This window comes from Agelaius tricolor, unplaced genomic scaffold (genome assembly GCF_023055355.1).
Source record: "Agelaius tricolor isolate 1412-34295 unplaced genomic scaffold, bAgeTri1.0.p SCAF_24, whole genome shotgun sequence".
NCBI lineage: Eukaryota > Metazoa > Chordata > Aves > Passeriformes > Icteridae > Agelaius > Agelaius tricolor.
In genome coordinates this window covers 10,193,212-10,215,079 of record NW_027269284.1, presented here as the reverse complement: position 1 = coordinate 10,215,079, position 21,868 = coordinate 10,193,212, and the positions used below count along the sequence as shown (strand labels likewise).

At 40.2% G+C, this 21,868-nt stretch overlaps 1 protein-coding gene across 12 annotated transcripts in view; it reads right to left on the bottom strand.

Moving 5' to 3' along the window:
- Nucleotides 1–3,465: 3,465 nt before the first annotated feature.
- Nucleotides 3,466–21,868, bottom strand: part of CUNH4orf50 (chromosome unknown C4orf50 homolog) — an 85,978-nt gene continuing 67,575 nt past the window's right edge. For all 12 annotated transcript variants that reach the window (XM_071447230.1, XM_071447237.1, XM_071447227.1 and 9 more), the window contains one exon: nucleotides 3,466–7,746. Coding sequence is in view for 1 of the 12 variants with exons in the window: in XM_071447229.1 (XP_071303330.1) it covers nucleotides 7,693–7,746 (54 nt within the window). In the remaining 11 variants the exon portion in view is untranslated. The remainder of the gene's footprint in view (nucleotides 7,747–21,868) is intronic.

Below are 21,868 nucleotides of genomic sequence, written 5' to 3'. Positions count from 1 at the left end.
GCCGCAGCAGCTGGCGCCCGCGGGGGGGTGGCGGCTCTGCTCCGCCCCGCCGCCCCCGGCTGCCGCTCCCCCGCTGCGGCGGCCTGGAGGGCGCCCGACCCCTTCGCACGCCGCGGGAGCAGGGGGCTGCGGGCAGGGGTACAGGCGGGGGTACAGGCAGGGGGCTACAGGCAGGAGCTGCTGGCAAGAGGCTACAGGCAGGGGTACAGGCAGGAGCTGCAGGCAGCCGGCGCCGGCCCTGACACGGAAGTGATCGCGCCGAGAGCTGCCTGAGCCGCCGGCCCCGCCACCGGGCATGGGGCGCCGGCTCCGCGGGCCTGGGTGTGCGGCCCACGGCCCCTGATGTCCGCCGAGCCCCGAGGAAGGCGGGGAGCCGAGCGTGTCCCGCTGATCCCCCTCAGGGCGGCTGGAGCGCGGCTCGCCCCCCGGAGCTGTCCCTTCAGCACCCCCGAGGCTCCCGGGCCCGCATGGTGCTTGCCTGACTTGGCCTCGGTAGAAAGAAAAAGACAAACCAGGGAGGGCTTCGTTTCACTGTGAGGGATCCAAGTTGCCAAAAGCAAGGGCAGGAGGAGTGGAGAGTGTGCTCCCCCCAGCTCCCCGCACAGCCGCTTCAGAAAGTCCGTCCTTAAAGCCCTGCCTTACAAACATCCTGAGATTTGGTGCCTGAGATCATCCACCAAATTCACAAGTCCTTGGACACTCCTCTCCTGCACTTGCAGACAACCTCTGCAATTGTCACAGGCTTTGACTACACCAGTAGTTACATAAGGGACATTTTCTGTTGCTCTAAAATAATATATTGTAACAAACTGGTCTGAGATTGATTACGTGACTAAGCAAGTTTGAAGCAGTGGATCAATCACAAGGCCTGTTTACTGCTCATGTACAAAGTGATGTTTGAATACAAGCCCAACCACACTGCACTGTTGTCTTTGGTCCACAGGCATGCCTGGTGGTCCCAGCATGAGAAAAATTTCAAGTTATTAATTGCAAATCAGGAAAAGTGGGAGGTTAAACAGAGAGGTCCCTGGGATTTCATCAAAATGAGTCCAGATAATCATCTTTCTCATTAACAACTACCCATGGACCCAAACCATGTGAAAAAGCAGTGATGTGACATACCTGAGCAATGCCAATAATCCAAGGAAAACTTTCTTTTCTGCATTTATAATCCAGTGGGACCAGCTGTGTTAAATGCTGCATGTGCATTCAACACTATAGGTGTTCACATGAGGGGTTAGTAAGATAGTCAAAATTTCTTTTATTATTGGTTATCAGCACACTGATTTTAGTCAACTGACCTTTCTGAGCATATATCACCTAGGATTCTACAGCTCACTTAATAAACTGAATTTCCAGATTAGCACGTTAATATCATACAGAGGCTTCACTGGTGCATGTGAAAAATAATAAGTATAGCTTGTAGGATATTGCTTCATTGCTTCCTTAAATTCTTCTCCTGTATGGGCAAATATTGCTTTTTTGCTCCTGATGGTAGCACTGAGATTTATTGATCAGGTTGGGGGAAAAATAATCAATTTTTTCCTACACAGGACACCAAACCCTGTCAGTTAGTGAAATATGGAAGGTGATACGTGGAGTGTAAGGTGTGACTTGCCTGTCTTTGCAAGTATTGGAAAAATACTCATTTTATGAGTTCTTTGTAATCAAGAGATTAATTTGAATTTCCAGAATAAAAACTTCTGAAGGTCCCATAGTAGGTCCAATATGCTGCATAGTGCATACATCTGCTAAATGAAGAGCATTTTTATTTATCATCCATAAAGCTAAGAAAGATGGACTCTGTTTACACTTGGGATCCAGTTAGATAACACTGTTCATGTTTCCAGAGCACTCAGGGTTTTTAAAATAATAATAATAAAAAAGAAAAATGCTATTTTTAAGTATTAAGTCAGGAGATTCATATTAATTCTGATACATAAGGAGATCACAAGACTCAGAGAACATGTCAGATCAATGTTTTAGAAAACAGCATTAAACTTTCTAGTTAGAAATAAGCATAAAATAATACCAGAGTCTGTCTTTGCTTTTAAATGTTTTGTGTTTTCTTCATACCATAGCCCTTAGTTTACTAAAAACTATTCTCAGTCACCAGATGAATACTGTTCCTTTGTTAAGTAAGAGATCAAATTGCAGTTTTAGCTGCTACAGAAGCAGATTCAGATGCATCCTGATGCTCTGGCATCCTGTGAGTTTGCCTAAAAGCAAGTATGCAGCTTTGCAGAAATATATTGCTTTGGTATATTCTCTGCAGACAGTGCATCTCATCCTGTTTTGACATTGCTTGATGAACTTGATTGAAAGTGCAGTATCTTCCAATAGGACCTTTTTTCCAGATAGACCAGATGAGTGATAGCAGCAAACCTAGAGACATACTTGCTTCACACTGCAAAACCTACAACGTCTTGCTGGATAAAAGCACAACCCAAAGGGTGTCACATACCTTGGCTTCGTTTGTGGCTGAGCTCTTCCTCCAACAGCATCAACATCATGAGCTAGAACAGGACTTCCCTGGTGCGTTCAGAGAATGTAAAATGTACATTTTGTGTCACTGACATATTTTCAAAAAAATCCCTTTGCCAGGATCTTTTCTCCTGAGAAGCTGGGAAGCTTCAGCTTCTCCATGTTTTGCTTCTTTGGAATGTGATTTGGAGAATTGTTTACCCAGCATGTGAATTGTTTTTAATTAATGGCCAATCACAGCCAGCTGTGTCAGACTCTCTGAGTCTGTCATGAGATTTTATTATTCATTCTTAGCTGGCCTTCAGATGTCTTCTTTCTTTAGTATAATTTTAGTATATCATTTTCTTTTAATATATATATAATAAAATAATAAATCAGCCTTCTGAAACATGGAGTCAAGATTCTCATCCCTCATCCTGGGGACCCTCAAACACCACCACAATTTTGCACCTATTTTTTGCTATTGTGCATTTTACAACAGAATCATCGGACCAAAAAAGACACAAACGGTCCAAAGGGAATGCATGTGAGAGAAGTTCTCCTTCTTCCAGAGGAGTGACTGGGGTTGCCAAGTCACAGAGTCAGTCTCCCTGTGTGCTCTGTGGCACAGCTGTGTCTGTGCCAGCAGTGCCCTCCTCCCCTCACACAACCCCATCCCTTGGATTGGTGATTTGAACTGTCTCCTGACATACAGGAACTGTGAATCCAAAACACAGCTACAAGCTGGGGATGGCTCAGGTTACCCATGAGCAGTGACACAGCCCATAGTATTCTGCCAGCTCATATTAATTCCACTAACTCAGCAGAAGCTGAATGGCAGCTCCTCCACCCAAAGGAGCAAGAGCTCGGGTGTAAACAATTTCCTTACCCTGTTAAAAGATCAGGTGGCCCCTTCCTCAAATCTAAGACTTCCTGGGTTGCTATCCATGGATATAGTTGTATATAAAACTGTATTTCAGAAGCTCTGTCACCATTTTAAAGTTAAAATAATAAAATTATAATGTTTTTAATTTAAAATATGCATACATTTAATATACAAAATTATACAAATTATACATTTAGCTAACATAGAAAAATACATCTTGTTAACAAGATAAAATGTCAACATATCTTACATAATTTGTGAGAGTTACAAATCTGTGATCATCAAGTAGACTTTGTGACTTCATTACAATTCTGTATCCTCCTAGTTACACTGAATATTAATACATATGTACAGTTTATATCAATGGCAAATGTCTTAGAGTGGAAATCTTTGCTAAAGAGTTATCCAGAAGGTTTTAATGAAACCTAGTTAAAATATGAGTGGCCTCTTTTATACTATTGAAGCTTTCACATAGCCAGAACTAATGTGGCACCAGTGACAGGGTGGTCACGGGTCAGAGTTTAAACTTTTTGCATTTATTTACAAACACCCCTCCCTCCCCAGTCTAACTGCTACACCTGCTTAATAAGTATCACAACATAAATCCCAGCTTTTTTGTGCATTCTTTGGTACCTCTTCAAATCCAAATTTGTGGCCCTAACAACTGCTTTTCATGACTTCTGGTTACCACTCCTTTGTTGGCTGTGCAAAAGTGTTGAACAGTTGTACAGCACTAGAGCTCAAAAGGCAAGATCTCCGTACATGATTCATCCCAGATTAGTCATAAATACCTCAGAAGGTGGGGAAATATTTTTGTTTCAGTCAATAAATATGTGCAGTAAGTCTTCACTCCTTATTTAATTTACATGGTTTCCTTTTTCAAGTTCCAAACAAAAGACAGAAGTGTAAAGTTATAAATAAGCTATAAAAATCCGTTTCATGCTGGGCCTTGTCTTACATACTGTGAGCCATGTAGTGATTTTCTTTTAACTATTTACAAATTCTTTAAAACTTGCTTGTTGTCACAGGGAGCAAAACAGAAGACCACCACCAGTCTGATTTTCAGGCCTTCTTTTTTTTTTTTTTTCTTTTTTTTTAAATTTAGCTCTGTACCAACAAATTGTTCTTAATTCCTAGAAGATAAAATTCACTCATGAGCTAAAAGCTTATTCAGCTTTTCCTAAGAGCTGCTTAGGACCATCAGTGAGTGATATATGAATTGCCTCATGCAGGCTTTTTTGGCACTGGAGTGGCTTTTATCTGTTAGCTACATTTTCCCTCTTTTTGAAAAAAACCACAGTTCAGAGAGTAGAGAAATGTAGTTGTTTGGCATCGGTTGGCACGCTGCACAGGAACCTCTCACATTGGAATTTACATTTGCATATTCATATTCCCAAAGCAAGAGTCCATGTTACACAGAGAAACAATAGTGAACAGAGATTTATACCACAGATCCCAGCAACTCCAAATCAAGGCAGGTGTCCAAAACTACTAAACTCTCTTTTCCTCTCCTACAACATTAAAGAGAACATGATACCCACATATCTACCACATCTAAGAATTTCTTAAGCCAAGTAGAAGCAAGCATGAAATCTTGGTCTCAAGAAACCCCGTGGAAATTTGCCAGTCACTTCAGTACTTCAGTGATACAAGCATTTAATCCAGTATATTTAAACTTTCTCCTTTTTTTCTTTTCATTTATTTTTTCCTGCCTCTAACTGCAACTTGCAACTTTCCTAGTATGGATCCCAACTGTAGAATTTAAGCTAGCTATATTTTTAGATGATATCCTATACAAGAAATTGTATACTCTCTTTTCCAACATTTCTACAGGGGCAAAAATTCCTGTCCATAATCCCATGGCTACTGATTTCTAATGCAAATATATTTAGAGCCAAAGGCACAATATATTTTAAAGGAATTCTTCTAAAGCAGGAAAGAGGTTGAACAAGTTTCTGTCATCCTAGGGCCTGTTACCCCTCTGCCTCCTTAAGGCACTAAAGGATTTCCAAAGGATTAGTGGCAAAACCCAGCGTGCACATGTCCCTCCCTCCACCCCATAACCACAGTAAATTCAAATATTAAAAACCTTCATCTGCAAGTGAGAAATACAGGTAGATTTATGAAATAATACAAATTCAGAGTTTCCACTTTTCGAAAGGCCACAAGGACAAACATCAGCCATGCTTTAGCAGGCAGCTTATCCTGGGAACTCTGCTGTGTATGTGACACATTTCCCAGCAACTGCATTATTCTGAATGTAACGTGATTATCACGCCAGAGTCAATCATTGTACTTGCAGCATTTGCCAACCATAGTGGTGTGAAGAACAGAATTTGGGATTTAAAGGTCGCTTAAGGAGCAACCTGTAATCTGTATTTTCAATTCCCTCCAATGGTCTATACATTAAAGTATACATAAATAAGTGAACTGCCAAAGAAACCATATTTTCCATGTAACATTGCCCATCTTGTCTAATTAGGGTGACAGAAGGAGATTGCGTTTACTCACAGAACTTAGCAGCATCTTAATTTTGACTAAAGAATTTGGCCAAAACAATGTTATGCATAGAAGGCAATCAGAACAAAGTGACCAATTTTTCATTCTCTGAAGGTTTACCATGAAATGACAATACATGTAAAGCATGTCCTGGTAACTCTACCATAGATAGTACATTAAACAAGTTAACTTCTGCTTAGTGAAAGAAACTCAGACTCACTAACAAGTAGACAATACTTTTCACCGTAAGGCAACTAGAAAATAATAACTTGGCTCTCTCTCTTAGCTAGCAATCTCACATGAAAAGTTTACTGCTTTCTTCCAGTGATTTGAGGTAAAGTTGGGGTTTACTTCCCAATCCTCAGCCACATGAAACACATCCACTGGTCTATCAATGTAATTAATAAGCAGACTTTTCCAGTATTGGTAGGACAATTTTTGTATGAGGAGGCGGTAGAATTTCAAGATCAATGTGGTACAAACCACAAAGAGTGAAGAGTGCTCTACATTCCTTAATTGTTCCAAAATGAAACCAAAAGGCAGAAAGCTTAAGATGTTACAAAATGGATGACTTCATCATAAACATTTGTAATTGATAGTGGGAGATTTTGCATAAATACTAGGAAAGAGGCCTGATATTTTAGTTCAACACTTAATTCAGAAGAAAGAAGTAGAGTTTAATTGCCTGAGTGTTGTAGAAATTCTGTATGTTTTCATGTGGATAGTATGCAAATGGATAGAAACCTACACATATGTCATTGTTTTATTTTAGGAACTTGTAGTTAAGCTTCACATGTTACCATGACAACATGTCATCCTGTTACTAATTGTAATCTAGAAATGCACATTACATTAATCTGATTTGGGATTCCACGGTTTATTCTTCTTCTGCTTCCTTTCAAGGGATATCTGTAATTACTGGGCAACTATACATTGTAAAGACAGCACATCCTAGCAGCTAGCTCAACATTAAAAAAGGGAAATACAAGACATAAAACAGTTGTCAAAACCGAAAGTGCATCCCAATGTAAGAGTTTGAGAGCAGCTGCTGCCATTCAGGTCAGCACAAGTATTGCCACTGACTCAACAGTGCTCTGTGCCTCTAGTCACAGAATGGATGGAGGCACCCCCAGGACTGCTTAGGTACAGCTCTGGTGCCTGCACTCACATCTGCCTGCCTTCCCAAAGGGCTCCCAGAGGTGAATAGTGGGGGTTGTGGTGTGTAATCTGTACTGGGCAGCATGGTTGCAAAATGTGTTTGTGTCATATGGGCTGCTGCCAACCAGAGTGCACAAAAGGGCCTCTTTCAGGAGAAGCATGTGTGCCTGCAAGTGCTTTATCTGAAAGTTAAATTCAGTGTGGTCTATTCATGTGGTTGAAATACTCAGAGTATCAGGACAGAGCACTTTGATGTTCCAAGTGCCTCTCAGCACACCCGAAGATCATTCCCAATTCCAACTTACCCTTGTAAAAATGCCATTCCGTCTCATGTGCTAAACAGTTTGTACCCTCAAGTACCACATTCTCAGATATACTAAACATCCCAACTCAGATCAAAGGCTCTTTCAGGAATGCTCAAAACCACACAAGGCTGAAGATACTGCATATCCACATTAGCCGACCCATGAAGATGGAGATTGTGCTTGGTAATTGCTTTAAAATGCAAATACTGAGATGCCAAGAAAACAAAACAAAACTCAAATTCAAACCACACATTGGGCTGGTGTGCGTGGCCAGCTTCCACTACAGCAGGTGGCTAAAATGGTGCAGATGGCAACTTAGGGCAACTTCTCACTTTTTCCCATGACGGAGCAGCTGCAGTCACCTTCAGGCCAAACCATACTTCATCCATCCTTCAGAGCTCTACTGCTTCTTCTGTGTGACTGATACATTCTTCCCTGGACAAGAGGAAGGAGGAGAAAAAAAAAGGGAGGAAAAAAAGGAGAAAAGCATAAGGTAAGTATCTGTATTTTCACGATTTAGGGAATTGTGTGTTATTCATCCAAGGTCTAAATACAGCTTTGGGGAAGCAGTTTGCCCAGGTGCTTCCATACAAACACAGCATATTGGCAGCACATTGTAGAAACAGAACTGTCCAAAACATGTTGAGACATTCTCCTATGATTTACTGATTTAGGTGAAAAGCACATTCCATGCTTTTCCTTTTTGCTAGTCCTTCTTGTACACAAGACAAAATTCCATTCATCAATATAAAAATAAACATTCCCTGCAATCTTCCCAACCATAACCCACTTGGCAGGAATCTACAGAAGTCTCATGGATAAAAGTTCAACTCATGGGATGACAGCCATCACAAATCCAACTTTCCAAGTAAGTCCTGTTTCTATGACTCTTCTCAGAGAAATACTCAACATTTGCATCCTTCCTCAGATATTAAATTTCAAAGCCTACAAAACATTTTATCAGGCTTTACAATTTCCAGTGAGGCTGTCATTATTACTGTAAAACATCACCAGTGATGCACTGCTTGTATACTTAACTCTGGCTAAAACTTGATATCTACTGGAGAAACACATATCTTAGTACATCAGGAGTACAGGAGATGATAATAGCATATTTTGTTAAAATAGCAATTTTGTTAAAAATATTATATTGCAATTATTTTTATAATAAATGGCTGGTAATTAACTGTCAATAATAAAATGCATCCCAGTCACCAACATGCCCCTCAAAAGAGAAAAATTAAAAATCGGGAAAGAAAAGAGCCTTCATGGCTTATACTTCAGGGTGGAAAGATTTTTCCAAGCATGAAGAACAGAAATTAAGAAAAATCCTGAGGAGCAAGGCAAAGTAATAAAGGGGAAGATATTATTTTTGGAGAAGCAGCTAGATTGATTATTGCAGGACATAAAACCAGTGAGATAAGCAAGAGTCAGTCACTGATCCAGGAAAGTGTCAGCTGGGCAGGAGGACATCAAGGATTCCGGGTGATGAGAAGCATTTAGAGACCTTGCATACTCCCTAGTTCAGCTCTCCATCCTGGATCAGAAAATGGGAAATTGTCAGCCTTGCTTTTCATTCAAAACAACACCAGAAGCTTTCTGGAGCCTTCCTAAGACATTATACATTAATTCTGCTTCTGCTGTAGGTGCATCCAAACAAAATTGGTTTTGGAACTCCTTCTCTTTGAATCATTTAGGAAAGTCCAGGCTGCACTGCAAACAAAGAAAATCCATTGCAGTTCATTCTTATCTCCATGCAAAGAAAGGGAACACTACTAGAGTCTCCACAGATCACCTTCTTTTTGATTAATGTCTTTGTAGCCTAAGTGCAATCAAAACAACACTCAACAGAACACACTTTCAGCCTTTGCTATCCACACCTTCCAAGGATTTTTCAGGACATCAGGTAATTTTTCATTTCTAACTAACATTACAAAGAGAAGTATGACTTAGTACTAGCAGAGCTGGCCTTGTAATTTGGGATAGTCTGAAACACATCCCTGTCTCTTCCAGTCATACATGAAGTCTCTTTTGTGTGATCCTATTGCTGTGCATAGGCTCTGGGGAGGATCAGGAGGGTGAGTCTCTCGATTCTCCAATAATTTACCTTTATTTTAGAAGACAGAGAGGTTGCAATTTTAGTTCCTCAACTGGTTGCAGAGGAGCTGCCCACTGTTACCAGTTGTCAATTTATTGACTTGTTCAAAAGGAAGAATGTCTCTAAAGTATCAGGGATAGTTGTCATGGAAAACTGTGCTTGAAAAAACTATCAAAAACTACCAGAACCGGTGTGGCCAGAATAATGGAAATCTGATTCAAACTCCATTAATTCAATGAATCTACATTTTTTTTGAACTTTAGTAATCATAACTTTTGTTTTCCATCAATTTAAATTTAAACTAAGTTCTCTAATTTTCCAAAATGAGGGTTAAAGAATATTTGTCAAACATGCACTGCTAGACTAAGAAAATTTACAAATGTAAAATCATTATTTGCATAATATTTCCTTCATTTTTTATTATATTTTTCTTGAAACATTAGCTGCCAATTATTCTGTCTCTTTTCTCAGACTCTTCACTTTCTCTTTCATTCTTTTCATCCTCTTTGTCTATCCTTGCTCCTTATGTTAATTATTCACCCCCTTCTTTCATTGCCCACCAGAAGTCTTTATGAAACCTTGTACTCCTTGCAGTTTTATTTCTCTGACAAATTTATCCTCCACCCTTCTCTTATTCTTTATTTTCATACTACTTTTCTAACTGAGAAATGTGGAACATAAATCTCTACTGAATTGTTTTGTAATTACTCTGGTCAGGGAGAAATTCTCTCTTGTGAAATGCCTGAGGAAATAAGAAAGGTCTTAATGATGTTACTTTGCCAAAGAAAAGCATCAACCAAGCATTTCCAGTGCTCAAGCACAAAGGTGCAGTTTCCAGCCATGCATCACAGAGATTAAAATCCAGTTGAGTCTTTATCAATACTGTACCTAAGAGTTTCAGCATGGGTATTTCTGATGCTCAGAAATTTGCTGGCCTCCCATTCTTTGGTAGGACTAAAGTACACGCTTGAGCAACGATGCAGAGGCTGGGCTTGTGCTCCTTCACATCACAAGCAAAATCAATTTTAGTCACCAACACAAAAAACTGCTAAAGTAGAAGGTCATTAAACAAAACTGATTCCTCTGTGACATTGGAACCTCAAAGGAAACCTTGAAACATAAAAGTGATGACTGTGCACTACTCTCTAAGCCAGGACCAAATAATTTCCACCATAACAAAGATCACTGATCCATATTCATGCACTCACTTGATGTTCTCCAACCTTTTACCACCTCTGGGAGGCACCAGCATTTCTTTGTTTTAGTTGCTCCCAGTCCATCACACCTGTACTTGTTCATCCTGTGCTAAGTGTCAGGAAATTGTAAGACCACAGGAAAAAGCTCAGAAGGTGATTTAGACCAACCTACTCAGAGCAGAGTCAGTTCCAAAGTCAGAGCAGTTTGCCCAGGGGTTACCTAATCAAAGCTTGAATAACTCCTGGGGTGGAGTGCACAGCCTTCCTGGGCAGCCTGTCCCACTGCTGGGGGTTCCTCATGAGGGAAATGCTTTTCCTATATCCAGTCTGAACTTCTCTTGTTTCATCTCATGCCCACTGTGTCTGACCCTCACCATGCATCACTGTGAAGGGCCTGGCTCTCTCTGCTCCATGGTCCTGTGGTTCTCAGTTGCTTCCTCAGTTTCAGGAAGGCTGTTATGAGGTGCCCCCAAAACTGGCTCTTCCCCAGGTGCACCAGCCTAGACCCCTTTGCCTCTTCTCACAGGACAAGCAGTCTGCTCCCTCAAGTATCTAAAATATCATTTTTAAGGAATCTTATAGAGCTCATAATGGTGGAAAAAACCTAGTCCTGACCACCTCCTAAAGACAGCTGTCCTGCTGGACTCCTCCACTCCAATCAGCTGCCTGGAGAGCAGAGCTCTGTGCCCCGCCACGGTCCATGGTCTCCATCCCCTGCAGTGCACAAGGTGGATGGATGTCATCTTCCTCCCATTAAGAAGGTACAGCAGTAAAAGCTTTGCTAAAACTTTCAGAGTGTGCACCAAAGTCAGAAAGGAATGAGCCAATATAGAGACTTTAAAGACAACATCTGGAAGGAAGAACACTAAGAGCTGCAGGACTGTACACACAATCCTAAAATCTCAGAGAGTGCCTGTGCTCATTTAGATTGGAAAAGACTTTTCAGATCATTGAGCCCACCTGTAATGAATGCACACAAAGGATTTGAAGTTAAATAGTTCCTTCCATTTAGAAGACAGAGATAGTAAAAGAGGGAAGTTATTTTATTTTGGTCATCTGAAAGAAGACATGAGACATAGTGATACCACAGTAAAAACATGTCTAAATAATGCCTGATATCTGAAGTGGGTTTGAGTGCTGGACCATCATGCACTTGCTACTGCCCAAGTGTGACTTCAAAATATCATTCAATACATACTGGGGACATTTCCCCACTGTGTAGCCCAGCATTAAACATCTCAACTCAGCAGTGGCTACTCAGTACCTCAGCCCTGATGTGCAGGGCCAGAAACACCACATTTCCATTGGTTTGTAGCATTAGAGGTATTTAAAGTAAAAAAAACCTGCAAAATTCAAGGAATTAATAAAATTTCTTTATATCCAACAAAGAAATGCATATTTTTGCTATTTGTGAAAAAATATTTGAAGAGGATCCTATGCAACACCTAAAAAGAGTTTCTGTTGTAAATATAAAAAAAGTACTGTGCTGTGCCTCTGCTCTTATCAAGAGTCACAAATTATCCTTTCTTTAGAACCGCTGAAGCACCACTGGTTTCTATTACTGTGTAGGAGCTACAGTAACAAAATGAGAGAAAATGTCAGGCAAGAGGACTTGTGCTATTCTTTAATATATTATAATGTAATTCAGATATTTTATTTGGTCTAACTTATCATTAGAATCCAGTCATTTTATAATTTCTATTAATTACAGAAAATCAATGTGTCTGTGGCAAGCACACACTTTAATAGAAAATTATCTACCATAAATTGTTTAATATGTGTTTTATAGTACCTCGTTTTAAAATATAAACATCTTCATTTAGAAAAAAATTGATTACTTGCAAATAGGAAAACTTGAAAAAAAGAAAGTGATTACAAGAAAGGAAAGGTCGCAAAGCTGCATTTTGCTATAATAAACACGGGATGCCTCAGCTGTTTGGTAAAGAAATGCTATATAACTAAGAGCATGGTCTTTACAAAAACATTTGATTTCTGTGCTTGGTAGAAAAAAAAAGAAGATCAAATAGTATTCAGTGTAGTCTTCTCATTCACAAATTGCTGCTTCTAAAATGCATTTCTACTTGATGGATTCACTTTGCAGCTCAAGAGGTGTGAATCTCATTAAAATCTCAATGAAGACATATCGATCCCAGGCATAACCAATGGCCAACAGAGCTTGCCTATATCTCAGAGGAAAAGAATTGCATCCAAGGGGAAAAAACCCAACAACCAACCAACCATGAATACTGAAAACCCCAAATAAATTAGGTTCTCTTCTGTTAGAAAATGATATTATATATTTCTACATTCTTGTGCTTAATAAAGGTATAAAATACTAGAAAAGGTTACATATATTGATCTCATTCAACATAATTTCTCTGTCTTTATGTTAGTTTCTTTCATATGAAACTAATGGTGTAATTCTGGAAAAATGCATTCATGAATGATAAATGAGCCTTGTCTTACTCAACTCTATGGAAAATACCTTATTTTCATTAACAGTAGAATATGGGCAATATACAACAATACAAGCAGTGCTGCTATTTAATGCTACAGAGCTCTTAATAAAAATGTCACACACACAGACTCATTTTCACACTGCTTGGAGAAGAACAACTTAGGAGTCTTAATTAAGGTTGGGTAACCATAGTGAAGAAGACCTGCAAATTTGAATCTTAGAAATGTGCATGGACAGTTGAACTCACTGTTGTGCTGAACGTCATTCTGGGAGCTAATTTCTTTTGTTAATGGCCTATCTATCTATCTATCTATCTATCTATCTATCTATCTAATATATTTGCTTTCAAAAAAGGTATTCTGGAACAATATCCCTGCAATCCTTTGCAGCTCATAGGTGCAAATGCTTACAGAAGATCCCTGATGTCTAACCTCCAGCTCATCAAATATTCCACAACTTTGCAGGCAGGCAGCAGTAACACACATACACACTTCTGAGATCAATTGCTAACCCAAAATCCCCAACATGCAGCCAAGGATATCTAGCTTGCCAAGAGGCTTAGGGTGAAACGTGCTGATATGAGGCAGTTCAGCAATTTAAAATGACACCCTAGGAAACCTTGAAGACTGATCACAGATTGTTGGAACACATACATAAAAAAGGAAAAACCAGCTGGATTTTTTTTAAAGATAGTCTTCACCCAATGCTAGTCCTTATCAAAGAGTGGCCTTATTCCAATATAAAATAAGAAACAATTAAAACACCTTTGTATTCAAGGGAATTTACACAGGGCTCCATTTACTTTGCTGATTTGATTTTCCTATAATGGCACTGCCTCATTTAGGCAGCTCCAAGCCTTTATTAGCCTTGAAAACATAACAGCATTTATTAAATGCAGGTGCTTTTTTTGTGGTAAATTATGCACATGAACTTAATGTTATTTACATTTCTCCCATTAAGACAATCATAACAGATTTAAAAGCTAATGTAAATGAGTTAACATCATACTACAGAGACAGTAACAGTGTGACATGTCCAAATATGATGGCAGAGTGGTACCCTCTGTGTATCATGCACACTGCTTTTGAGAAGTATCTCACAACAATAATGTAACCCAGTACAATGAAAAAGTAAATTCCAGAATGATCATCTTGTTGAGTCAAAAATGAAGAAAACCTCCATCATGTGCATGTTTTGCTGAGGTTAAGGAAGTTAGTATTATCAAGAAATTACCTGCAATACCAGACAGCAAGAACAACCCACAACAAATACTTCACATCTACTATAATTCAATGTGTGTTTAGTACTGGAATGCACCCAGTTACAACATGGTGTTCGTTCCAGTGCTGAAAATGTAACAGACAAATTGACCCACAAGAGTCCCACAGCCTCCCTCCCCTGCAAAAAAATGCAATAAAACTGTGTTCAATGTGGTTAATTTCACATCCTTCTCCTCTCAGTTTCTCAGGGAGGCACCCTTAACATAGAAATCATCATGGTAAGATGTATACAACACATCTTGTGGTCCCATTCCCCAAATATACAGACTGTAGCATCAGTCAGCAGACTGATCTTGCATCATATTAACTGCCTCCCCTCCTATCTGCTGGCAATGTGCAGTGTCATGCTCACAGAGCAGCTGTAGAACACCACTGGAACAGATACATTTGCAATAGGTAGCAGCCATGAACCTTGTAAGTACAGCCATGATTAAATGAAAAACCTGCTGGGATTGAAGAGCACAAATTTTGAGCAGGAGAAAATAAGGCCCTTGGAAGTGGAGGCTGTTTGAGCCCTTCAGTCTCTGGAATATTCTGCCTCCTCCCTAGATGAGCCTCCCAGGCAGTTCTGCTCACATCTGCATGGTAACAGCTGCACACAAGACTGAGAATGTATTCATCTAAGGCACAGCACCCTTTGGGCCAGAGGGGCTTTGTCCTGGGGACACCAGTGATGCCTGCAAATGCAGACCTGCCCATTGTCCTTCAGGAATTTTAATTATCTGAAAAGCACTTCAAATATCCTACAGAAAACCATTAATTTAAATTATTTGACTTAGGGGAAGTCACAGGCTTCTTTTTTTTTTAAGTCAAGGTCATTAAGAATAGCTCACTCAATATGAGACAAGATTTTATGACTCACAGGAGACTGGAAAAATCAGCAGCAACACTGCATATATAAAGTATAGTGTTTAGTCATCAAAGACACTTTCAGAGTTATTGCCTCCTCCTTAGACACATTTTTTAAATTGCTACAACAGAGCTGCAGCAGTAACAAAGAAATTTCTTCCCCTAAAATGCACAGTCATAGGAGTAACTGATCAGCAGGTCTGCCTTGCTGCTATCAGCCTAAGAAAAACAGGCAAGTGAATTCACATTTCAACAAGGCATTTTTCATCTCACAGCCTCTCCAACCATGCAGGGAATAATGATGCATATGCATCCAGAGCAGATTAAGCAGCATCTGAAGAAGAGGATTTATAGATGCTCTGCACCCCATAGCAAAACCACAGAAAGACTCAAATATTTGAACATTACTGTTTTGCTTTGTTTTCCTTGCCTGATCTTTATAAAGTCCCAACAAATGCCAGAATAACTGCTAGAGTAGGTCAGATTTTAATTTTTAAAACTAATAATCAAAACAGTATCATTACAAGTCTGTGAGCAATCATAGGCTTTCTGTTCCCAGATGAACCCACTGCAGATTTGTGTGTCAGACAGACACAGAGGATGCACAGCCATGGTTCCTGGATCAGGAGGATGATGGTACTTTTGAGCACTCCATGGCACAGCCAGACACACCACTTGCCACTTCCAAAGCCTCCAGACCAACAGTGAATCTTGCTCAGCCACAGAAATCTAAACACTGCAGAGTTTAATAACTGCAACACATTGCAGTTAAGTTGCAGTTACTGCAACGTATTTTAATGTACCACCAACAGTAAAAGCCTAGATGGTTTTATCACTAATTAAACTCCTTGGAAATTATTCAGTAAAAGAAAAACATCTGCAAACATCTGCTACTCCAATTGATATTTACAGATGCAAATCAGGTTTCCCTGGTCCAGCTTTATCCCTGTGATAGAGGATTCAGCATGCAGCATATGACCTACATAGCAGGAATTCGAACTTTGTTATAATGCTGTCCCCCTGAGCACTGAAAAATTTGGAAATCAGACAAGATGAACACAGTGGCCCAGATTCTCTCTGTCATTTGGGCAATTTTGCATTGCATCATTAGTCCTAATTCACCCTGCAGGGGCCACAGTCATGACAATGAGCCACAGGGCCCATCATCCTCCAGCTCTATGTCTAGAAAAAGCAAGAGGATGCTCACCTTCCAGGGCTCCCCAACTGCTAAAACATCACTCTGTAGCTGTAGATTATAAATATAAATTACAGCAACCTTTAGGATGCTATAACTCACATTGGCAATACCTACTGAATTTTGAGTACATGCTTGGGGGCCCATGTGTGCCCAGAAAATTCTCCTGTGCACACTGTTTGGACCAGTATCTCTACTCAGACACACAGCTCAGGGTCAATCCTAAAGCAATAATGGGAAGAAGGAAAAAAAACCAGGATACCAACATGTATTTAATCTACTTTGCCAGCACTATCATTCTAGCCACTATGCCAGTCAAGAGCCTTCCTGGAATAATCACATCTTGCAATACCTTCAGGACAGCTGGGGTTTGTAGGCCATCTGACTGCAGGCAAGCTGGTGCTGTGTGAAGAGCTGCAGGTGACCCACATCCCAACTTCAAAGATACTGGAATAGTGTAAATATTTCTTTGTCCTCTATTCGGCCTCACTGAGCTTTGTACCCACAATATCAGCAACAAAGGGGTGCAGGACCTCCAGGATCAGGTGACATGTTAGGATTTCTGCGTGGGGTTACTAAAAGTGGTCAGAAACATTTTTAATGGCACATTTGACTTTGATGACACTGCAGAAATCACACTCAATTTCCTGCCAGGTCCTCTTCAAGTGTATTCCTGACAAGTTGACAGAGAGTGGGAGTTAGAAAGAAGTTATTGCTCCAGGATTATCTCAGAGATTGCAGAGCTCCTAAGCTGCTGGCTCCTCTACAGATCTCATTAGGCAGGATGCCAAGAAACTCAGAGCAGAGTATCTCTGCCCATCAACTCCAAGGCTGCCAGCTCTCTGTTAGCTCACCAGGCAGAGAGAAAAGAAGAAAGAGCCTGGAAGCCCTGGAAATGTGTAAATCCTTGGCACCCTAGGCAGCCAGAGGATCCAGACAGATTTTTCAAGCTGGGGACCCCAGAGCCTGATGTCTCTTAGTTCTAGATATCATTACCTTCAGACTAGGTGATTGTCGTAGGTTCCTTCCAACAGAAAATATTCTATTTTATTCACTAAGAATGGAAAAAATACTAATTTTCATTTCAAATCAGAATACAGTCAAATTAAACAAATCCATCCAAATTCTCTGCAAATTGGCATGAACTTTTTTCATGCTGCACCACTTGAATAATAGGCTGTTATGGCTGGTGTACAACACAACTTGTGGTCCCATTCCCCACATATCCAGACTGTAGCATTACTCAGCAGACTGATCTTGCATCATATCAAATGCCTCCTCTCCTATCCTCTTTGTCCCAAGTATGTGAGCCCTCCCAGTTTAAATTTAAAAACTAAGCCCCTTAGGAAATAACATGTTTTGTGGAATTTCCCATTGTAAACATACCTGGATTTTCTATCTTTGTGTAAGCTAAATTGAATAGGATTTATTTTTCTGAAACTCCTATTACCACAAAGCTCTCTATGCAGGTCAGCAGGCTTATGTAACAATGATGCATCTGGCTCTCTGTCCCACATAAGCAAGGCAGAATATGCTGTGACTGCTACCTAACCTTGTGCACTGCTCATCAAAGGCTCAGATCCATCTTTTTTTTTTTTTTTCTGTTAAGGGAGACCCACAGAAACCACAGTCTTCCAAAGATCAACTTTTCCAAAGACCTCTAATCATTACATGTTCTCCACAGGGTGCTTCCAAACAGACACACTGGATCATTTTCATGAGGCTTTTAAAAATTTTTTTTAATTCACTAGTGCTCGTCCATTCAAGTTAGTTTTGTTTCTGGAAATAAGGTATTTTGATTTAATTTATATTAATTGTATTTTAGTATAATCTTTTAAACTTAGTTGTTATCTTGTGAGCTCACTCCAGCACATATTCTTTCAGCTGCTTCTTGTTCTGCATTTTCCTTTGACCTTTTCCATTTTGTCACACATCCACCAGTCACCCCAGTGAAATGCTCATGGAAGTGGTCAGGGATTCATACATGTATATCCACAGGGCACAGGATGGAATAGTCTATCCACTCTCAGATCTTCTCTCCACTAAAACCAGGTCAAGGTATGTTGCAGGGAACAGAACACAAGTCAACAGCAAGTGTCCAGCTCTCATGCTGAGAGGAAGCATGCACAGATCCATGACACACTCATACATACCTGAGAACAGCAATTTTGGCCTGCTGCAGCAGGCACAGTGATGTGCTTTATTCAGCTATCAAATACACATAGACATCTATGCATATCCCAGGTCTAGATCAAGCACATAACTCTAACTTTTAACTGTAGCTTCCAGCTAGTGTGAAAATGAATCACTGACTTTCTATAAAGATGCAAATATGGCTACAATGCAAGGTGACCTACCAGGAACAAGGAGCGCAGCCCACGCCTGCAGAACGGTGGATGTGTCCAGAATGGCCCTAAAGAAAGATCAGGGGCTGTTCTTACAGACAAGTCAGCACATCTAACAAGCACAAGCCAGAAAGACCAAACAGGACTTGGCACATAAACCAGCAGGCTGACTGACAGACAAGCCTTTGACACCTCTCAGGGGTACTGATGCTGAGGAGCATATGTGAAGGAGGATTTCCCTCCCATTACTCCAAAGTCTGAAACTATTCAGAAGAAATAGTCTATTCTGCAGATATGACTTCATACTTGTTTTTTTGTTTGTTTGTTTGGATTTTTTGTTTGTTTTTTGTTTAATTACATTTTTACAAATAAAATATTGGCACTAGGTCAGGACAATAATTCAGTACCAAGTTCACCAAAACCAATGGTTTTCTCTGCAGAAGTGTAACCCAAAACTCCCTAAATCCACATCTGTATTAACATCCAGAGCATGGCCTGTTTAGTTCATGCACAGAGCAAGCTCATGCATGAGCAATTGGATGCTTAGTTAATGTATGCAGTGCTATACTAAGCCCATTTAATCAACACTGTCTATTCTAAAAGCAGAAAAAAATTTCTGTGTGTCTATCACACTCCATCAGCTTTCCCCACTCACTTTAAGTAATTAGTTTCAAAGACTTCCTGGCTAAATTTACATAAAATGCATCCTTCCCACCTACACTTTGTTAAAGCATTAGGCTATAATTTTATAAGGGGTTCTTGGAGATCCACAGTGGCAGACAAGTGTCAGAGATTACACTATGCCTTGAGCACAGACACTGGAATTTATGAGAGCAGCAATTTCCTGGATCACCTCATCGACTTAAATGCTTGTGGAGCAAGAATGTTATTTATTGTCAGAGATTTTCTGAGTCTGTCTGCAAGGAGATGGCTGTGGTTGCAGATGGAAGAGACAGATGAGAACAGCTATCAGTGGACATAGAGGTACAGTTGAAAGGTCAAGAAGACTCATTGGAAAACCTCTGAAAGAATGATCGTCAGTCATTTACAAGGGAAGAAGGTGTAATGACCTATCTAGGTTTGAGGTCTAGGCTTCTGATGGTCAAAATGTTTGGTTACCAGGGTTTTGGGTTTTTTTAGCCAGGACTCCAGCTGGCACAACTTCATGAGCTAGCTCAGTTCTTGACTGATGAATTAAGCAGGTGGTGATGTATTTGTGGCTTTCAGTTAATGACTTGGTCTTGCAAAACCTCCTCACATGGATCTGTGCAAAGTGTTGTAATGGGAACAGCATATTCAGGAGACTTACAAGATGAAGCCCAAAGTACTAGAACACAACAGTTGTGTTGGCAACAAGCTACTGCAAACAGTTGCATAAGCTGCAGAGAAGCAAGAGCAATAGTTCCAAGCGTCTGCTTTTAGCATTATATTTACAGCTTCTCCCTGACTGTGCATATATTAAGCAGATTGTGAACTTGTAGAGAGTGGAGGGAACAATCTGGGTACTTAGAAGACAGTTAACCTTTGGCAATGGCCTTTGAATATACATTAAACAGGTCTGCTTCGCTTTCAGAGGACCAGGGTTTTCATCATTTGGAAAAATGAGAAAATATCTCATAGCTACCTGTGGAGATAGCCAGAAAGATTTTATCCTTGCACTGTGAAAGGTCTTGGCTGATACAGACTGTGTGAAGTCAATGCAAACCTGGGACAGCAGTGAAGCACAGACATTGGCAGAGAGCAGCGACTCCAGAATACGTGCCAGCCTCAGGGACACTTTTCAGCATCTAATATTCCCACTGACCTTCTTCTCATCAAAAGAAATATGCCACACCTATCTTTGTTCAGAAGCCCCCTGCCAGCATCAACTGTCAGCTGGACTCCTCAGCCACATAATTTATCCAATATTATGATGGAACCAAAGAAACCAAAACAACAATGGCTGGCATGACACTTATTTTTCTGACCTAACTTCAGTGTTTTCTTGTTTCTAGGGCAACTCACAAAACCCATGTAAGAAAATCCCTGTCATGATGGGAAAATAAGATTTTATTTTTAGATTCTGTAAACCCATCCATTAAGGAAAGGAAATGAGATGAAATTGAGAGCTGCAGTAACACCGCCATAGGATAAACACAATGTTGTCATTGACTACATCTGTGGAAACAATTAACTGTAAGTACAACCCACTGCTGTTTACAGAGGTCCAGGGCTGATTTACCTGGGTTATTTCCAGCTTGGCAAGTAATTTCATAAAAATATTTCAAATATACTGTGTATACCATACTCTTGAGATGCATACTTTAATTTTATTGGCTGATTCAAAATTTTCTTTCTGATAAAGGACCACAGAAACCAGAACCTGGCTTCCACTCATCTTCAAACACACAAAACTAGGAAAGCAACTTTTGGTTTTCTCCAGGGAGAACTTATGATGGTCCCTAATTGCATGTTAATACTGTGAATTATTCAAGATCACAGCAGGTAACAACAAACATTCTGTTAAGCGTAATGATACAGCTAAACATGAAAAACCATACGAGGAGTATAATTAACAGCTAGAAAAGCAGAGTTCAATTAAATAGCAAATCCCACTGTTGCTTATGCAGTTCATTGGTGGATGGTTAATGCCACTCAATTCAGAGGTGCCAAGCTGCTGCAGCCCCAGGAGACACAAGGCTTCAAAGATTCCCTCTTGCTCCGTGGGAAGACAAACCAGGAGATTTGCAAGGACACCCACCACAACCAGTCCCACTTTTCCTCATCAAGACAGAGAAGTCTCCATCTGCTTTCAGTTTGCTGCTCTCATTGGGAGTATTTGGAGGGGAATTTGAGGCAGACCATACTCCTCTCCATCTAGCAGATTTGTCCAGTAAATCTTGCCCCAGAATTCACTACGTTATTCACTGTTACGACCAGTAATACCAGCCCTGTTTTCTAAATGTTAAAAATGAGGCTCAGGTTTAAGAAACACATCCTCTGCCATTCAGCAAAGCACAAGGGATACTTCATGGGACCAGTTAGTACCCCTTCTACACTGCTGCCTGACTCAGTGTAATTTAAGGGGAGTTGTAATGACGTATCTAGAAGAAAAGAAAAAATCAATTCCAATCCAGGAACATAAATATGAGGCTTA